Raw genomic sequence first — 21,040 nt, 5'->3', positions numbered from 1 at the left:
AGCAACAGTAGCAGTGGCTCTGGCTCCTCCTTTGGCCGCTGCCCTGCCAAAAGAAAGCAGCGTGGTGGCGGTGGACAGCCCCACAGTGCACCATTTTAAATGGAATGCCTTCCATTGTAAACCATAAGAGAGTTAACTTTGGAGGCTTCATTCAATGCTTCCAAACTTCCTTGAGCAGGGGGGCGCCCAGCCAACGTGGAAGTACCGTATTTCTTCGATTCTAAGACACACTTTTTTCCCGCATAGACATCTCTAAAAACGGGATGTGTCTTAGAATCGCCGGTGCGTTTATTATTTCTTAGAATCAAAGCTTTTTTTTCTGTTGGTGGTACTGAAATTAGTGTGCATCTTACAATCGATGGTGTCTTAGAATCAAAGAAATACGGTATGTGGATTTCAAGCACCATGTGACCTGTGAAAAGCGGGGCTTCAGGTACGATATACTCTGCTGTTCTTGCTTCGTGTGCTCCCAACGGACCAAAATCAATTTCCTGAAAATCTGGATATTTCCCAAACACGCTTCTGATTCCGTTCTCATGTAGACACACACCACCTGATTCTTTGCAGGATTAAGATCAGCTCCTTTATATGTGTGTGTTTTTCCTGGGCTTTTTCTTTCTCTGCCTTTCCTTATGCTCCTTTACACAAGTACTAAGTGGCGCCGTGGTATAGTGGAATTGTGCGATTACATTAGGCTTTATCCCACCACTCACAAATAATAGCAGACTTTCCTTGTTAGGGAAAAAATGCCCACTACAATGATAGCAAAGTGTGGGAGTGGTCATGGAGGGTGATAACGTCATATAAAAGACCTGCAAATAACTTAAGTGAGAAATCACGAGCGTACAATAAATATTGCACGTAGAAAGGCTCTATTTTAAAGGGACTCTTCAGCCTTTCCCTTAAAACCAGAGATCCTTTCTGTTTGTCTCCCATTATCAAGAGAACACACACATCAGTCATGGCCATATCATAGTCCGGCACAGTTTGTTTTTTCCACGGCACTCCCAGGACAAAGTCTGTGTTGAAGACCTACTGTAGCAAAGATTTCTTAAAATAGAAAGCACATGTATCTGTGACATAACACAAGTCTGCCGCCCTTTTCTCTTCCTGGCCTTCCGCAATGGTTTTGGCACACAGAGATCCAGCAGATAATGGATTTCCCCATTGTTATCACCACCCTAAGAAAAGCTTCAGCAACGAAAGGTGTGCGTTTCTGTCTTCAAGGCACTGAAGCGAGAAGGCCAAAAAGAGGTGGCAAACCTAAATACTCAGGATTGTGTTCTGAGTGCAATTTGGGGGTTGGGGGTTGGAAGCACCATACATGTGGCCTTTCCTGTAAGGCAGCGCATATGGTGTTTCCAGTAGAAGTTGTGGAACTCTAACAAATAAATACCTTCTCACCCTGCTAATGCTGGAATGTCAGAGAGAAAGTTATCTAGAAGCTGCTCCAGGAAGCAAGGAGCCCGTGGTTTTCTATGCAGGGGGAATGCTTTTGCATGGAAAAGGATTCAGTCAATTGAGCCATGGTCATATTCAGATTTTGGGGTGCCTATGGGTGAGCCGCCCTCAGTTAAGAACATAAGAAGAGCCATGCTGGATCAGACCGAGGGTTCATCTAGTCCAGCACTCTGTTCACACAGTGGCCAACCAGACGTCGGCCAGGAACCAACAAGGCAGGACATGGTGCAACAGCACCCTCCCACCTATGTTCCCCAGCAACTGGTGCACGCAGGCTTACTGCCTCGAATACTGAAGACAGCACACAATCATCAGGGCTAGTAGCCATTGATAGCCTTCTCCTCCAGGAATTTATTCAACCCCCTTTTAAAGCCATCCAGATTGGTGGCCATCACTACATCTTGTAGTAGTGAGTTTCCCTTCCCTGGGTTGGTCCATCTCCTTGCCACTAGGGTATTTGCAAATGAATTGTCCCAAAAGAGGAAATGCCTTACCAAAAAGAGGACAAAGAGGCGAGTGATCTGCATAAAATCTGCATGTGCTAATTTGTATGGACAGATGCAATTGTAGATTATTATTATTATTGTTGTTGTTGTTGTTGTTGTTGTTGTTGTTGTTGTTAAATAGAAATGCAGCCCATCTCACCATAGTATGGATGACTGTGACCAGGGGAGCTGTGTGCAGGACTTTCTGTCTGCTGTCCAGGGTGCTACCTGTGGATGGGCAACAGTCAGTGGTGCAGCAGTAAATGTTGAAGTTCAAGTGCTCATCAGGCTGCAAGAGCCCTGTCCTCTTAACTAGAAACAAAATAGGGCAGGGCTCCTGCAGCTTTAACTGTTGTGATGAAGGGGGGATTTCACCAGGTGCTGCATGCACACAAATGACACCTGCTGAAATTCCCTTTTCAATACAACTGTTAAAGATACAGGACCCCTGTCCTCCTTTCCAATATGGTGGTCAGTGGTCACCATACTGTAGCTGACGTTCTCTGATGTTCACACACAAAAAACCCTCCCATTTCCCCCAGGGAAAGACAACACCAGTTCCAGCTCTGGATTTTGGTAGGCTGCCTATGGCCCTAACAGCACCTCTGTAGCATACCTAATGGTTGCACACGAGACAAATTTTAGAAATCCAAAAAACAGAAGATCCTTCTTCTATGAGGAAATTGAAAGCAACAAGAAAACTTGAGCAGATATTTTTACTCCTTGCATTCATTCCAAGAGTAATCCTCAGTGGCTGTAAAGGATCACCCCCAAACGCTTCCATCTTCCCATGTCCTGTGGTCCCATTGCAGTCTTTGACAGCCACTGCTAATGGGGTTCAGACAGAAAATCCAGAAAACAATGGGTTTGCAAGTCAAACTGCCATACCGACGTGTGAATAGCCGCTGCAGCGTTGGTGGAACCTCCATTTTGGATTTCTCTTACATGCAATACAGACTCCATTTTGGATTTTCTTTACAGTACAAACTATTGAGGTTGCAATTTCTAGTATAATTAGCGTCTAACAATGATTTATTCTACCTTGCAGGGAATTTGCTGGCAGAGAGATCACCGCTCATTCAACAGGCAGCATTTTTGTCCACAAACTTTGAAAATATCTTCACGTGGCAAAGCGGAAAGGAGACATTGCCAGGCACAGTATATGATGTACAGTATAAGAAGTAAGGGCACTCTGCCTTCTTGATGGTGACTGGTGGTTGGTATGGTTTGCAACTGAATCTGCTGATATTTCAGGACAGGAGAGGAATACAGTTACGGGGATGCCATTGTGTGGTCAAGGGCAGTAATGGGCCTGCCTCTCCTTTCACTCTTTAGTATAGCTTTAAGGTTCTTGCTAAGGGGTCCTGGTGGCCAGTAGCTGATTCCCTCGTGCAAGGAATTCGGGTCATTCGCTTGTCATGATCTTCACTTTGCAGTTCTGAATGTGGGGGGCAGTCTTGAAGAGTAGCAGTGGTACCTGCTGCTGAGGGGAGACATGATAGCACTCTTCAAATACTTAAAAGGCTGTCACACAGAGGAGGGCCAAGATCTCTTCTCGATCCTCCCAGAATGCAGGACACGGAATAACGGGATCAAGTTAAAGGAAGCCAGATTCCGGCTGGACATCAGGAAAAACTTCCTAACTGTTAGAGCAGTGCGACAGTGGAATCAGTTACCTAGGGAGGTTGTGGGCTCTCCCACACTAAAGGCATTCAAGAGGCAGCTGGACAACCATCTGTCAGGGATGCTTTAAGGTGGATTCCTGCATTGAGCAGGGGGTTGGACTCGATGGCCTTGTAGGCCCCTTCCAACTCTGCTATTCTATGAATCTATGATTCCACCCTGTTGCTTTGGAGAAACGGATGTTGCCTTTCCATGGACTTGTTCTTTTCCCCTTGTTCTACATGCATATTTGTTATTTTATTATTTATCTCATTTCTATACCGCCCAATAGCAGAAGCATTCTGGGCGGTTCACAAAAATTAAAACCATAAGGTACAGCATAAATTATAAAACATGGAAGCTTGAAACCTCCATATAAAAATAGAACCAGGATAAAACTGAGCAGCAGTGCAGAGATTTAAAATATAGAATTAAAAGACTCAGATGCTAAAATACTGGGGAAATAAAAAGGTTAATAAGCATACACAAACATACACATTCACCAAGCGCTAATGGCAACTTTCCTCCCAGGGCAAAGTGCAGCCATGGGGGGTGTTGGGGGTGTTTTGAGGGTGATCCAGAACAGCTTTATGGTGGGAGAAGGGTTAAATCAGTGCATAGTCAACTACCACAAGGTGTAGTGATGGCCACCAATTTGGATGGTTTTAAAAGGGTGTTAGACTGAGCTAGCTGACGTGTCTCTTTGCAACAGAAGACACTTTCTCCCTGAAGTGCAATGTACTTTGGACTCATCCTCAGAGGCATCACATTTGAACTTGGCATCCAACCAGCTTTCCCTCTGTTGGTGCCAGTAAACAGGGTTGGTTTTTGTAAGCCATAGACAGATTCCACAGAGGAGGTGCTCATTAAACTTCAGTTTCTCAACTCTCCGTTCGTCGTAGCAATTAAATTAGAGCGGGGAGAGGGGGAACCCATCGGAAAAATGACACAAGATACTTACATGATGCAAGGAAGAGTGTACGAGAAATGTCTGGCTGTGTGTTGGAGTCAGACACTAGGCCGCCTAATGGCTCTGCACTCAAAGAACATCCACTCAAACCGGTAGAGGCAATTAAAGTTAATGAATGCCTGATGAAGAGTTCACTAAGGTAAAAACATAATTTGCATATTTTTATAATACTTTTGTAATAAAAGATGGCACATCAACATCACCATTTTTTTTTAAAAAAAAACGCTTTAAGATTAAGAGCCAATCTATATTTGACTAGTGTAATGCCCTTGTCACTATGGTCACTAGTAGTCCTTCTCTTTTCCCACTTTTTTGCCCCTCAGTCTCCTCACCAGAGAGGGGCTCATGAATAATACAAATGTGGGTCATTTATACTGACTTCTCCCATTCGAAATTTGCATGCAACGCAGCCCCAGGCCCACTCCCCTGCCTCGCATGCCCCGATTGGTCACCTCTGTCTCCTCCCCTCTCCCCGTTGGCAGCGACAGCCTAATCGCATAACTGGGTCAGGGCCCGCCTTCACGCCACACTAGCTGAACAGGGCTGTCTGCAATCCCCCTGATGGAAGGGTTGCCCTGCCTGTTTGGCATGGACAAAATTGATTGCTATTAAAGCTCAAGCTTTGAACTGTTCAGAAGTTTCAAAATTTTCTGCATGTCTTTGCTGCTCAAGCTTCAGTTTAAAACAAAAACCAGCAAAATTGATCTGGTAGATCTCTAGTAAAAGCCTTACATTATCATATTCTGATATAAGAAGATGCTGATGTTTTCTCTGGTGTTTTCTTACTTGTATAACCACAGAGGCTGCATTCTGATAGGGTACCCACAGAAGGAAAAGTAGCGATGGGGACGATTTTGTGGGGGGCGGGGGAGAAACACTAGACAGGACGCATCTGCATTTTGTTTAAAAAAGAAAGAAAACTACATATGAGTACAGAGTATAGTTAAGGTGACCATACGAAAAGGAGGACAGGGCTCTTGTATCTTTAACAGTTGTGATGAAGAAGGAATTTCATCAGGTATCATTTGTATGCCTGCAGCACCTGGTGAGATTCTCTCTCCATCACAACAGTTAAAGCTGCAAGAGCCCTGCCCTCTTTAGCTAGAGTGACCAGATACAAAAGAGGGTAGAGCTCCCGCAGCTTTAATTGTTGTGATGAAGAGGGAATTTCACCAGGTTCTCCATATACACCAATGACACCTGCTGAAATTCCCTTTTCTATGCAACTGTGAAAGATACAGGAGCCCAGTCCTCCTTTTCATATGGTCACCCTTGTCAACTTAGTATAGTATTTTCACCTTGGAGAAGGGGAGATTTATAGCTAGGACCAGACAAATCCATCAGTTTTGCTTCCTTCTGCTTTATATTACGACGATCACATTCAGAGCTTACCTGTCAGAACACACAGAGGTGAGTTGAACTACAAGGCGCCTTTCTCTCTCTCCCCCCCCCCCCGCCATTTGGCATCCCAAGATGGAGCCTCCCCTCTTTAACGTTCTTTACTGTTCCCATCAAAGGGGAGGGAGGCACAGGCGAAGAACCACTTTGATGAGAAACTGCTTTGGAGTGACTGCTGCCAACCTCCTACACCAAGTATAATGACACACACAACATCCCTGTTATCATGGGTGGAGAGTGTTTGTATGTTGCAGAGAACCCACATGCCTCAATCCACCCTCCATCCCATCTGTGAGATCCTTGTTGATGTAGGCTGCTGATTGGCGAGCCCTTTCTCTCCCCCCCCCACTGGTGAATGAATGGCAGCCACCAAATTATACAGTGCCAACTCCAGATCTCAGAGGGCCCTTGAGCAAGGTGCCCTCAGTGCCCCCCTCCCTCAGTGAATCTACCTTCTCACCCCCATTGTCACCAGCTCCTCCTCCTCCCTTCGTTGCTACCACTTGTTAGCTGGGCAGGCCGAAAGCCAGTGAGCAAGCAGGCCTTGACATCCCCTGCTCCCCCTTCTCACTCACCTCTGTTGCTTGGGCCAGAGTGAGAGGCAGGTGAACCAGCAGGTTGCAATGATGAGCAAGAAGAGCAACTCCAGGGGGCCCTCGTGGGATGTAGGACCCTGGCTGGTGCCCCACCATGCCTGCCCTTGACACTGGCCCTGCATTTTCACAGGACAAAGTTAAAGGTCTTGAGGGTGAAACCTGCTTCTGGATCAAAGTGGCCCCCGGTGCCTGGAGGGATCTGCCCCTTTGTTTCCTGGGTCCCAAATTGCAGCCTGTTTACTTTCACCCCCAGAGCGCAGCGGAAACTGTTGCCAACTGAGCCTGCCTCTTCTCTGGGTAGCTTCTCCGCCGCCACCCTTCCATTCTCCATTTCTAGCAGCCTTCCCCAAACTGTTGCCTTCCAGATGTGATGGACAACTACTTCCATCGTCCTCAGCCAGCATGGCCAATGCTTGGGGAACGAAGCACCCCAGTGACACTTGGCCGAGATGAAAGAAGGTTGGAGAGGCTTCCTTGCACAGCAGCAGCGGAAAGAGCAGCGGTGGCAGCAGAGGATGAATTCCTTGTGCAGGAGGGGAAAGGGAGGAGAGCTCAGGCCTGCTCCTGCTGTCACTGCAAAAGAAAATACTACACCCCCCCCCGTCCCCGGGGATAGCCTCAGGCAAGCAGCTGACAGGATGGGGAACTTGTGGCCTTCTACACATTGGACTACATTTCCCATCATCCCCTATGTCAGCTATGTTTGTTTGGACTTGGCATCCAATCACTTTTAGAGAGCAACACGTTTCCCACCCCATCGGTGGTGCAGCCAGTCCGGTCTTGCAGCTTCTGTCTCACGGCCAAGCTTAGAGTCACACATCCAGCTCAACTGCCTTCCCTTGCGCTCAACAGCCCCATATATGGATCTACACATGGGGTGCTGAACCTCTTTCACCCCGAAGACCAAATTCAATTTCAGAGAAGCTCTTGGGGGGCCACATTCCAGTGGTGGGGCAGAGTCAAAGGCAAAATGGGTGTGGCCAATGGGGAAAGGGGCAGAGCCCCAAATACCAGCCTATTTGAGCTTAAAGTGGTTCCTGCTAGTAACTAGGTACAGAAAATGAATAAATAACAAACATACAAAAACTGGGAAACCACCAAATGGTTGAGGGGAAAGGGGTGGGGATTTAAAAAAAAATCAGCTTAAAAAAAGCGCAAAATTGGTCTTGTGTAAAGTTGGTGTTGGACTATAATTCTGCCACTAGATGGCCCTGTTTCATTGAAGTGAATGGAGCATGCAGAGAGAGGAAGTATTCAATTCAAACCATGTGGCTGCCCATGTATTGGAGCCGATCATAATACCAGAAAGAAAGTGGAAGCAGGAAGGCCCAGTAAGGCAGCAAGATCTTTTTAAAATGTAGAGACGGTCCATGAATAAGACATAATGAAAACAGTAATTTTGTCTTCTCCTAGATATGGGGACGCATGGCAGAACAAAAGCGAGTGCCAGAACATCACACAGCGCTTCTGCAACCTCACTCAGGAGACAGAAAACTTCACGGAGCGCTACCATGCCAGAGTGAGAGCCATCGTCCATAACTGTTGTGTTTCCGACTGGGCCATGTCCATGAGATTCTGTCCCCGGGAGGACAGTAAGTGTTTCTACTGATCAGTGTTGTAAACAGAGAGGTTCTAGAGCTTGGATCTATCTGAAACCATAGTCTTCCTGAAACGGAGCTTTTCCCTCCTTAGGTTGCTTTCTTCTTGGCAAGACCAAAGCATAATATAGGAATCTGAAAGTTGCTGTTTTTTCAGGATAAAGTTCCACCGTTTCATCGATGCAGTTAATTTTTCCTTTCATGCTAATTGCTGCTTCTGTATAATCCTTGTTTTGTAATTTTTTAGAAGTATTATTTATATGCTAGGATTGTTTTTAATTTTCATGTTATCAGATACCTTGAGTTTTCTGGTAAAAGAAAGATAGGCTACAATTTTTAATTAATGAATAAATATTAAAACAAAAAGAATAATAAATAAGCCAGAAAGTCAGGCCGTGTTCAGAAGACAGCTTAAACCATGACTTTAACCACATTGCATAAGGCCTTTTTATTCACCATGGTTAAAGCTGTGGTTTAACATGTCTTCTGAACACAGCCCGGCTTTCTGGCTTAACCACCATGGTTAAAGCCATGGTTTAAGTTGTCTTCTGAATGGGGCCACCTTAAACCATGGCTCTACCATGGTGGTTAAACCAGAAAGTCAGGCCATGTTCAGAAGACACCTTAAACCACGGCTTTAACCATGGTGAATAAGGCTTTTTGCTTTATTGACCATGGTTAAAGCCGTGGTTTAAGGTGTCTTAGAATAGCAGAGTTGGAAGGTGCCTACAAGGCCATCGAGTCCAACCCCCTGCTCTTCTGAATGGGGCCTGTCTGCACCCTGCATATGTTTCGTGAAGTGCCAAGACAGCTTTGGCTAATGAGAGGTATTGAAATGTAAGAAATAAATAAACGGGGGTAGGGGGAATAAAGAGTAGAGAGAGTGAGAAGAATGATGGAGACATTAAGCTATCTCAGAACATGTAAAGATGTAGAGGGCCCTGACTTTAGGTAAAGACGTTGACATTTCCTACAAGTTTAAACCTTCACAACAGACCATGCCAAACGGTTCAAGCTTTCAAATAAACAGGCCAGATCTACACCCAGCAGGATATGACACTTTGAAAGCAGTTTGAAAGTGGTATATGGAACGTGTCCTGGGCCCTAACAGTTGTCAATACCATTATAAACCATTATAAAGCAATAGTGTAGATCCTGCCTTGGTCTCTTACATACAGCTCCTGTTTTTGTTGAGGATGTCTGCACCTCTGTAAAAAAATTTTTACAAGTTTAATTTCCATATGAGGGCAGGAATATGTACCTGCGAAGAAGAACACTAATAAACACATATTATAAGGGGTTCTAAATATGTTGGAGATAACAAAGCTATAAAATAGCTAAGATGAAATTGCTTTGGCTTAAATATATTGGAAGGTCTGGTGTGAATTACAGCAGAGTTGCCTTATATGCAGAAAGCGTGGCAACACCGAATTTAGTATTGGAGGCAAGAAGTGCAAACAAGCCAGTTTAAAAGAAGTTCAAATCAACTTACTTTATTGGTCCTTTTATACCCATCTTCAGAGAATTATTATTATTAATAATAACAATAATAATAATTTTATATAACACCAACAATGTACTTGGTGTTGTACAGTACGTACAAATAAAACAGCAACAATATCCTGCCCAGAGGGTTACAGTCTAAAATCACATTAAAACATATGAGGGGGAGGGGTTACACAAAGGGAATAATCGAAGCATTGTGAACAATAAATCAGGCTAGGGTTTCAAAAGCTATGGAAAAGAGATGAGTTTTCAAGCGCTTTTTAAAATCTAAGATAGAACTCGTAGTTTATAGATGTTCTGGGAGGCTGCCTAACTAGAAGAACCCCATAACGCTGGATGGTATCCTTTCATTAACCTTCCTATTATAATTTAATACACCTTTTTCTGTTCATTTTTATGATGTGGGACCTCTGAATCTTGAAATGGCTTAAGATCGGGGGGGCGGAGCTTGGCAGCCATGGCGGTGGCAGGTTTCTTCTGAGGCTCTGAGCGGCGTTGCCGGAAAAAGCAATTATCTATTTTTTAATGGGCATAAATCTTTGAGCAAACGACAGGAAATGATTATAAAAGCTATCGGAGCTGGAAAGTGTTGAGAAGAGCCGATGGGATGAGGTGAGCTTGACGGAATGTCTTTATAAACTGCAGAGGCAAAACCGAAAGTAAAGTAACATGATTGATGTCGCAGTTTGAAAAGAAAGAACTTATGCTTGTTAGACGTTGATCTGATTTACAGCGATCCTCACTTCTCATCCTTTATCTTAAGTTGGAAAGATTGAAATACTGGCTTTGAAGTTGTTTGCTGTAATCTTTGTAAAGTGGAAAGTGGAAGCTGTTTGCGGTGTGCCGAGAAGGGGGGGTGAAGGGGAAGAAACAGCATTCTGTGAGGGAGATGTGGGATTTTGAGAAACTGTGAATGATTGGATCTGATCCCCTCTAGTGAATGCTGTTGTGAACTGAATATATTTCCTCCCCCTCGGGAAGAAGGTGGTGTGTTTGGCACATAGAAGAGAAGCCAGTAAAAGTTGCTAAGGAAGTGGGGGCTCTAAGATTTATGCCCTACTCAGAAGGGTCCTATGTCCAACATTAAAAAAAAGATTAAGAAGTGGGAAAAGTTGAATATACAAAAAAAGAAACCTTCAAATCATAATTTAACCCACCTCTCCCACCTGGAAGATACAGCCCCTGGAACAGACCAGGAAGACGAAGTTATAGACCCAGTTTCTTTGGATACAGTACCAAATAAAGAAAAGAATATGGCTGAAGGGGGAAAAGCAATGGACAGCAACTTTCCCTCCCTAGCAGAAATTAAGGCAGTTATTGTAGAGAATAATATCATCATTTTTAAAAAAATGGATCTGCAAATGAATGAATTTAGACAACAAATGCGTGTTCTTTCGGATAAGACCGCAGAAAACTCGGATAAGATCAAAGAGATAGAGGCAAAAGCGGAATTGGACCAGAAGAAGCAAGAGGCTTTTGAAAAATCAACAAATATTCAATTTAAGGAATGGGAATTACGTCTGATCGCCTTGGAAGACCAATCTCGTAGATCTTCAATTCGAATAAAGCAGCTGAAGCAGATACAAGGAGAAGATCTTAGAGAAATCATTCTGAACTGGTTCAAAGAGCTGATGCCTGACATACCAATAGATGGATCGGATCTGGACCGAGTCCACCGCGTGGGGGGGCAAAACTACAAAGGGACTAGAGATATTTTGGTGAAATTTGGTAACTATTATAAAAAAGAGCAAATCATGAAAGAATTGAGATCTTTGACCCAGTTACAATATAAAGGCAAAGCAGTGCAAATTTATAATGATCTTTCTCAACATACATTAAATTGGAGACGGAGTATTAAACCAATAACTGGAATGTTAATGCAGAACAAAATTCCATACGCATGGGGTTACCCGGTTTTCTTAAGATTTACATATGGGAGGAGGGAACACAGAGTAACCTCATTGGATCAAGGTAAAGAATTGCTGAAGAGGCTGGGTCTGGATGGGGAAGCAAATGGGGCTGGAGTGGGTGGGGGAGGGAATGAGGCTGGGACATCTGGAGAGTAAGAGAATTGTTAATTATGTTTGGAGATAATTGCAAATAGAAATGCTAATATAGAAACCTGCCGGCCAGGCGCAGCACTGCCTCCCCCCCCCCCTTTAAAGTAGATGGCTGGAGTGCTAGACTCACGGGGATATGGGGGGGGATTAGAGTGGGGGGGTGGGGAGGGGGGGAAGGTAGGAGAGGAGGGATTGGGGTAGGAGGGTGGGGGTTTTATGTATGGAGTTTGTTTTTTTATGTAAGCAAGTTTGAACTGCTGAGCACAAGGGATCGGAAGAGATTTCAAAAGGGTGATTATGGATAAAAAGATAAAGGTATCAACACTCAATGTTAAAGGTTTGGGGGCAGTCGTGAAAAGGAAGAGAATAGAACAAATGCTTAATAAAGAGGGATCAGATATTATAATGGTCCAAGAGACACACCAAGGCTCCGAGAATTCGAATATGATAAAATTAAAGTGGTTAGCCTATTATGAAAAGTCATTAGGGACATCGAAAAAAAATGGAGTGGCCACTTTGATTTCAAAAAAAAGTGGGTTTATATTAGAAGAAGTAAAAAAGGATGATAAGGGCAAATATCTTATGTTAAAAGGTAAAATTGAGGGAAAGGTCTATACTTTGATTAATGTTTATGCCCCAAATGAGAGGCATAGAGAGTTTTTTATAAAGTTGTTTAAAGAAATAGAAGAATTTAAGGAGGGGTATGCTATATTAGCTGGGGATTTTAATATGGTTATGGATAATAAACGGGACAGGTCAAATCCCACTAATGTTGAAAAGAGGAACAATATGACTATATTGAATAAATTAGTAAAAGAAAATGATTATTTAGATTCGTGGCGTTTACTTAACGGGAATAGGCCTGGATTTTCATACTTTTCCCCAGTTCATCATACATACTCCAGGATAGATTATATATTTGTTTCAAAAGATTTTGCAACGAGGATCTGTAAAATGGAAATGGGGGTAATAAAAGTAACTGATCATGCCTTGTTAAGTCTAGAATTTACAGTTAAGAAAGATTATAAAGAGGCATATAGATGGAAGCTGAATACAAAGATATTGAAATATAATAAAATAGTAGATAAAATTCGGAAGGAACTGTCGGAGTCATGGGAAATTAATGAAAAAGGAGGAACAGCTGGGTCAGTCATTTGGGACACCATGAAGGCTGTAGCAAGAGGAATCTGTATTAGAGAAACATGTAGTTTAAAAAGACAACAACGTGCAGAACAGGAAAAGTTAGAGATAGAAATTAAAAACTTGGAGGAAAGATATTGGCGAGTTAAAGATAAATATAAATTAGTGGAAATACAAGCTAAGAAGAAACAATTAGAAAATTTAAATATAGAAGAGATTCAAAAGAATTTAATGTATATGAAAAGGGAATATTTTGAAAACAGTGATAAGAACTCGAGGTTGCTTGCCAAGCTCACACAAAAAGAAAAAGGGAGGAATGGGATAGAAACGTTGAAAGATAGCCGAGGGAATTATTGTCATGCAATGAAAGCTAAAATAAAAAATTTTCAGGAATTCTATCAGGAATTGTATAAGGGTAAAGAAAGTCAACAAGAAAAGGTGGAGGAGTATATTGGAAGGTTTATAAAGAAGGGAATAAAATTAGAATATAAGGAGTTAATGGAGTCAGTAATAACTCAAAGAGAAGTTGAAGAGGTTATTGATAAGTTAAAAGTTGGTAAATCACCGGGAGCAGATGGTTTGGGTCCAGAATATTATAAGGTCTTCAAAGACTGTTTAGTTCCAAAATTAATGGAACTTTATAATAGGATATTATCAGGAGAGAAGATACCTGAATCATGGGAACATTCAGTGATAATTCTGATCCCAAAACCAGATAAAGATTTGACTAATCCCGATTCTTATAGACCTATTTCTTTAATAAATCAGGATGCTAAAATTTTTACATCTATTATGGCCAAACGGCTAAATAAATTTTTGGCAGAATATATAGGAGCAGATCAATGTGGGTTTGTGGTAGGAAGGCATATGCATAATTTAGTGGGTAGAGTTTTAAATGTAATAAATGTAATTAAAAAAGCAAATATTAAGGCAGGTATTATGGCATTAGATATTTTTAAAGCTTTTGATTGTGTGAGCTGGCAGGCACTAAAGAGTATTATAGATAAATTGGGATTTGGAAATAAATTTAAAAATGTAATAGAACAGCTATATTCCCAAAATATGGCGGTAGTGGTGGTAAATGACGGACTTACTGAAAAGATACGACTAGCCAGAGGAACAAGACAAGGATGTCCGCTCTCGCCGGTCCTGTTTGTAATGGTTATGGAAGTTTTGGCGAAGGCACTAAGGGAGGATGAAGAGTTAGAAGGAATTGGAGAGGTAAGGGAAATAAAGTTAAACATGTTTGCGGATGACACTTTATTGACCATTAAGAATCCATTAAGAAAGTTAGAAAGAATTAAATATCAGTTGAGGGAATTTGAGGAAATCACAGGGTTAAAAATAAATTGGTCTAAATCAGAGATGATGTTGTTTAACTATACCAAGAAGGAAGAAAAGGATTGGGAATTTAAGGGAATGGAATTGAAAGTTAAGAATGAGATTAAATATTTGGGAATTAAAATTACAAAAAATTTAGAGAATCTTGAAAAGGAAAATTTAACGAGGTTAAAGAAAGAGGTATTAGAGAAATTGGAGAAATATAAAAGATTAAATTTATCTTGGTTCGGAAGAATAGCCTTAATAAAAATGAAGATATTAGCTAAAATTAATTTTGTATTTAGAATGTTACCTATAAAAATATCAGAAACCGAGATAAAAAGTTGGCAAAATATTATTAATAAATATTGTAATGGAGAAAAGAGAGTAAGAGTGAATAAAAATAATTGGTACCTAAGCCAAAAAAAGGGGGGAATGGGTCTCCCAAACATAAAATTATACTACGTAGCAAATAGATTAAGACATGTTGTAGAAGCAATTATGGGAGTAGGAGATTTATATTGGATGGAAGAAAAAACCATAAATAAGGTAGAGATGAATTTGGAGAATGTTTTTTTTAAAGACGGAGGAAGAAAGTGGGTTGGAAGTATAGATAATCCACTCCTGAGGACTCAATGGGAAATTTGGAGTAAATTTAAAGGGAAGCTGCTTCCGAGCAACTCTCCCTTAGCACCGATAATAATGTTAAAGAATTTCCCAGAGGATCTAAAGGGTAGATTATGTAAAATATTAAAAGAGAAAAATAAAATAAGATTAAAGGATTGGGTAAGAGATATTAAAACAAGAGAGGATATGGAAAATTTGTTAAAGGAGAAGAAGCTATCTTGGCTAGAATATGGTCAATTAGAGCAATGGAATAAAAAGTGGATTAAAGATAATAGAATGTGCAGAAAGATGACGAGGTTTGAAGAATTAGTAGTAAGTAAGGAGGAAGGGAAAGGAGGGAGTATAGTTTCAAAAGGATTAATGAGTGAAATATATAAAATATTGTTAGAGAAGGACTTTAGAGGGAATACAGAGAAAATGGTCTGGGAATCAGATTTGAAGATACAAATAGGGCGACAGAGCTGGGAGGGACTATGGAAACAAAGAGTGTTGAGAAGTTTATCAGTAAGAATAAAGGAGAATTATTTTAAAATCCTATGGAGGTGGTACCTAACCCCGATTAGATTGAATAAGATAAGTGATCAACATTCAGCAAATTGTTGGAGAGGTTGTGGGGAAAAAGGAACGTATTTACATATGTGGTGGCAATGCAAATATGTACAAAGATTATGGAAGATGGTGTTCTCAGAAATTGAAGAAGTAGTGGGAATGAAAATAGAACAAACACCAAAAATAGCATTGCTGTCACTATTTGAAGATATAAAGTGTGGAAAAGGAACTATAGAGCTGATATCGAATTTGTTGGTTGCAGCACGACTGATGGTAGCTAGGAACTGGAAGGTCCAAGGGGAATATACTATTGAGGAATGGTACAAAGAAGTATGGGACATAGCCATTAATGATAAACTGACATGTAATATTAAGTGGAGAAAAGGCGTAACTAAAATAAATGAGTTCGAAGGAATTTGGAAACAGTTCCTAGTGTTTGTGTTTACTAAGGGAAGTGGGAAACCACCAGCAGAAGAAATGATTAGATTTTGGACTCAAGAATGATCCCGAGGTGGGGGGTGCACTTTTATGTTAAGAACGAAGATGTTGTAGTATGATAAGGTATATGTAATAGTTTTTGATATTTGTACTCAACAATCATTCAATATGTATGCAGCAGATATTTGATGTTTTTCTTTTTCTTATTGTGTTTTGTTTCAGTTATATTTTGGTAATGTTTATCTATGTTTATATAGTGTTGAAAATGAATAAAAAATTTTTTTTTTTAAAAAAAAGAAATGGCTTAAGATCTCAGCATGTCTTAATCTAGCCCTGTTAATACATATACAGACACTTGAGGTTATATTCAAAGGCCCTACTCCGGGTGATCTTTAGAACTCAGGCAGGCTATGGGTTGAAAGTATAGATAATCCACTCCTGAGGTCTCAATGGGAAATTTGGAGTAAATTTAAAGGGAAGCTGCTTCCGAGCAACTCTCCCTTATCACCGGTAATAATGTTAAAGAATTTCCCAGAGGAACTGAAAGGTAGATTAAGTAAAATATTAAAAGAGAAAAACAAATTGAAATTAAAGGATTGGTTAAGAGATATAAACACAAGAGAAGATATGGAAGATTTGTTAAAGGAGAAAAAATTATCTTGGTTAGAGTATGGGCAATTAGAACAATGGAATAAAAAGTGGATTAAAGATAATAGAGTTTGTAGAGAAATGACGAAGTTTGAAGAGTTAATAGTAAATAAGGAAAAAGGTAAAGGAGGAAGTATAGTTTTAAAAGGGTTAATGAGCGAAATATATAAAATATTGTTAGAAAAGGAGTCAGGGAAAATGGTATGGGAGACAGATTTGAAGGTACAAATAGGGCGACAGAGCTGGGAGGGACTGTGGAAACAAAGAGTGTTGAGAAGTATGTCAGTGAGAATAAAAGAGAATTACTTTAAAATTTTGTGGAGGTGGTACCTAACCCCGATTAGATTGAATAAGATAAATGATCAGCATTCAGCAAATTGTTGGAGAGGTTGTGGGGAAAAAGGAACGTATTTACATATGTGGTGGGAATGCAAATATGTACAAAGATTATGGAAGATGGTGTTTTTTGAAATTGAAGAAATAGTGGGAATGAAAATAGAACAAACACCAAAGATTGCATTACTGTCACTATTTGAAGATATAAAATGTGGAAAAGAAACTAAAGAGCTGATATCGAGTTTGCTGACTGCAGCACGATTGATGGTAGCTAGGAACTGGAAGATTCAAGGGGAATATTCTATTGAAGAATGGTATAAAGAAGTATGGGATATAGCTATTAATGATAAACTGACTTGTAATATTAAGTGGAGAAAAGGTATAACTAAAATAAATGAGTTTGAAGGAATCTGGAAACAGTTCCTAATATTTGTGTTTACTAAGGGAAGTGGGAAACCGCCAGCAGAAGAAAGGATAAGATTTTGGAATCAGGAATAGATCCCGAGGTGGGGGGAGCACTATTATGTCAAGAATGATTATGTTATGGTATGATATTTTATAGTTAACATTTACTCAATACATATGTACTCAACATTTATTCAACATGTATGTAGTAGTTGTTTTGATGTTTTCTTTATTGTAATGTTGTATGTCTAATTAATGTGGAAAAGTAATAATAAAAAAAAAAGAACTCAGGCAGGCTACAGGCGGCAGGGCTTTTTTTCCTGGTAGAACTTAGGAGTAGCCATGTGTCCTACTTTAGAGAGGACAGTCCTCTATTTCAAGAATGGTCAGAGCTCAGTCCTCTGTTTCAAGGAAGAATAAGGACTAACTTTCAAGATGCCCATCAACCAGTTATTACCTGGCTAGCTTACCTGCCCAGTCTTCCCTGTTAGGACAAGATGTATTGTATTTCTATTAAAATGACAGTAATTCTTTCCAAATGTGCACTGATACATATAATTTATTACACTCCAGTTTTATGCAAAGCTGTGGCCTCTTTTGTCTTCTGTTCTGGCGATGTGCTTTCCGTTTTGAAAACGTGCATGTGGCCACCCAATTTGTAGGAGGAAGTGGGACGTGCCTCCTAGACAAACACCTGACTGAACCTTTCTCCAAAGAACTTGCCTCCTAGTGGATAGAGACCAGTTGTCTTGATACCATCATTATCATTTAGGGGGCACCAGGGAGAGTCCCTTTTATTTACCAGAGTTTTTAATGCCATTGAGATTAAGGGCACAATCCTATGCCGGTTTCAGCACAAAAAGCCCTACAACTAGCAGCATTCTGCAGGCAACCATGGCTGGTTGGCGCATGCTGGGAGTTGTAGAATCAACAGACGAGCTTTTTATCATACGCTTGTTATTGGCCACTCACATTTTCTCGCGGTCCTTTTCACACCGCCGTCCACCTCCTGCGCGTCTCCCATTCCTTTCGCTCATTTTCCCATTGCAAATACCCAGAATATCCGTCTTTTTCGCCTGTAGCGAAACGTGCTACCATTTCCTGCTGTGTGCAGGAGAAGCAGTGGAATAAAAATGCTGAATGGGCCACATGGTCATTGTTTACTTCCTCTTTTTTCCTCATGTAAAGAAAGAGGAAGTATTGTGGGACTGAAGTGGGGGGAAGCGATGCTATGGAAACACGTTTCCCCCGGTCTGATGGCGCTCAACTTTTTTCTGTCTAAACAGGCATAGGATTGAGCCCTAAATGGCTGTAGTTGTTGTTGTTGTTGTAATGTTCATTTCTATACCGTTTCATAGCTGAAGCTCTCTGGGCAGTATAGAATTCATAAAAATGCAAAATACAGCATAATAAAAATTCTCCAAAAAATGTAAAACTATGTAAACACTTAAAAACAATTTAAATGAAAGAAATCCATCCAGTTAAAAGGAAAACATATGCATTACCAAAGCCTCAAAGTGACTTATCTAAACTATGCAATTCAAAAGCACAGTTTCTATTGAGGTTCATGAACCCCCCAGAGAGGTCCGCCTGGCGCCTACACTGTACTCCTTTCGTCGCCTGCTGAAGACCTTTTTATTCTCTCAGTATTTTAACACTTAATTTTAACTTAATTTTAAATGTTACTGTTCTAACTCTGTATTTTAATCTTATATCAATTCTTGCTGCGTGGTTTTATCCTGGTTGAGCTTTTTATACTGTATTTTGTATTTGTGTTTTTAAACTGTTGGTTGTTTTATTATGGTTTTAATTTTTGTGAACCACCCAGAGAGCTTCAGCTGTTGGGTGGTATAAAAATGTAATAAATAAATAATAAATAAAATAAATATTTATGCAACACACTGGGCTCCCGAGACCTAGTGCATCTGACTTTAGGAGTGTTGGTAGATCCTTTCCTTTCCTTTCCATTCCTCCAGTGAGGGTTCCTCCTTATTTGTTTTTGTTTCTTGTCTCCAGCCCTTAACAAATCCTCTGTTTTAACTCTCTCCTAGCTAATATCGGGAAACCTGAAGTGAAATGCACCCCCAGCTTCCAGTCCATAAAGTTCTTTATACAACCACCTTATACCCCACTGAGAGATGAAGATAACCAGACCTTGACTGTGGTGGACGTTTTCAATCAGTTTGGTACTGCTGTCCTGTACGAAATAACTATGTTCTGCCAAAAGACGGGGCAGAGGGTAAGTCAGGGGGACAAGGCATAAGAATGGCCATTTCTGGCAAGCCCGCCAACTCCATCTCCCCAACCACTGTGCGTTTATTAGGGTCCTTCGTGCGTTGATTACTGTGCATCTATTAGCCGTTAGTCTGTAAAGAAGCGCCAGGACTAGGGTGACCATATGCAAAGGAGGACAGGGCTCCTGCATCTTTGACAGTTGCATAGAAAAGGGAATTTCAGCAGGTGTTATTTGTATGCAAGCAGCACCTGGTGAAATCCCCTCTTCACCATAACAGTTAAAGCTGAAGGAGCCCTGCCCTCTTTTGTATCTGGCCACTCTAGTATAGCTCCTGCAGCTTTCACTGTTGTGATGAAGAGGGAATGCATACAAATGACTCCTGCTGAAATTCTCTTTTCTAAGATACAGGAGCCCTGTCCTCTTTTTCATATGGTCACCCTAAACAGTAGTGCTTCTCGATTTATGCTAGTTCTAGCCTTGTGTAAATGAAATTAAGAACGGGGTGTAAACTGTGGGGGGTGGGGTTCAAGCCCCCTGTGGGATTTCCGGGGGTGCAGGGGGAGGCAATGCCCAACCAGGGGGGAATCTACACTACTGCTTTAAAGTGCTTTATAACAGTTTTGACAACTGTTGGGGCCCAGGACACACTGTATATACAGGTTTCAAAACATTTTCAAAGTGCTTTAAAGCGCTTTAAAAGCAGTAGTGTAGATCCCCCCCAGGTGACATCAGCAAGCTCACAACCTAGCTGGCAGCAGAGAGCATATCCTGAATGTATTTCTTCTCCTTGGTGCTTTGCTTAGTTATCTACCTTTCAGTACTCCCTCTGGCCAGCTATAATAAATTCCTTTTAATTCATAAAGAGTTTGTTGCTTTTTATGTTCCAAAGAGTCCTCTCTCTCTCTCTCTCCAAGGGCAGGCTTTCTCAACCTTGCCCCCACCCCAATGTTGTTGGATGACCACGCCCATCATCCCCAGCCCCCATGGCCGATGGTCAGGAATGATGGGTCTTGCAGTCCAATAACATCAGGGGATGCAAGTTTGGGAAAGGATGCCCTAGACAAATTAGCACATCCATTCACTTAAAAATCCTCCATCTGAAATCAGCCGAACTTTGAAGCCTGTTACACAAAGTACCACTTTGCCTTTCTGAAATACACGTTTCTCTGCCTCTCACTATAGTGGAGAAAGACAGAGACCAACAGAGAATTTGAAATCCCTGACTTGGATCCTGACACAGAATACAATGGAACAATACAGATCAGATATTTAGACAAAATCAGCAACCCCTATGTGTTTCGAGTTTGGACATCATCAGGTGAGTCTCTTATTGTGTGACCCTATCTGATCTTAAGTAACATTATTTTGTTTTTTATCAAAGTAGAAACCCTTCAGAGAGGGTTAGACATCACAGCAAGTAATTTGTTCACACTGGCCTGGTTCACACAAATATGGTAAACCTTGGTTTGGTGCAGGGCTGCAGAACTTCAGGCCAAGGGCTAAATCTAGGATGACCATATGGAAAGGAGGACTGGGCTTCTGTACCTTTAACAGTTGTACAGAAATGGGAATTTCAGCAGGTGTCATTTGTATGCCTGCAGCACC

General features: G+C 41.2%; 1 protein-coding gene across 1 annotated transcript in view; it reads left to right on the top strand.

The window, feature by feature from the left end:
- Positions 1 to 21,040, top strand: part of IL22RA1 (interleukin 22 receptor subunit alpha 1) — a 33,080-nt gene that overhangs the window by 8,712 nt on the left and 3,328 nt on the right. Inside the window, exons 2-5 of the mRNA XM_063140042.1 lie at positions 2,995 to 3,127; positions 7,986 to 8,164; positions 19,251 to 19,438; positions 20,618 to 20,753. Of these exons, the coding sequence (XP_062996112.1) occupies positions 2,995 to 3,127; positions 7,986 to 8,164; positions 19,251 to 19,438; positions 20,618 to 20,753 (636 nt within the window). The remainder of the gene's footprint in view (positions 1 to 2,994; positions 3,128 to 7,985; positions 8,165 to 19,250; positions 19,439 to 20,617; positions 20,754 to 21,040) is intronic.

The sequence above is a fragment of the Elgaria multicarinata genome, chromosome 13, assembly GCF_023053635.1.
Source record: "Elgaria multicarinata webbii isolate HBS135686 ecotype San Diego chromosome 13, rElgMul1.1.pri, whole genome shotgun sequence".
In the NCBI taxonomy this organism is placed as follows: domain Eukaryota; kingdom Metazoa; phylum Chordata; class Lepidosauria; order Squamata; family Anguidae; genus Elgaria; species Elgaria multicarinata.
This window is presented reverse-complemented; position numbering and strand designations above follow the sequence as displayed.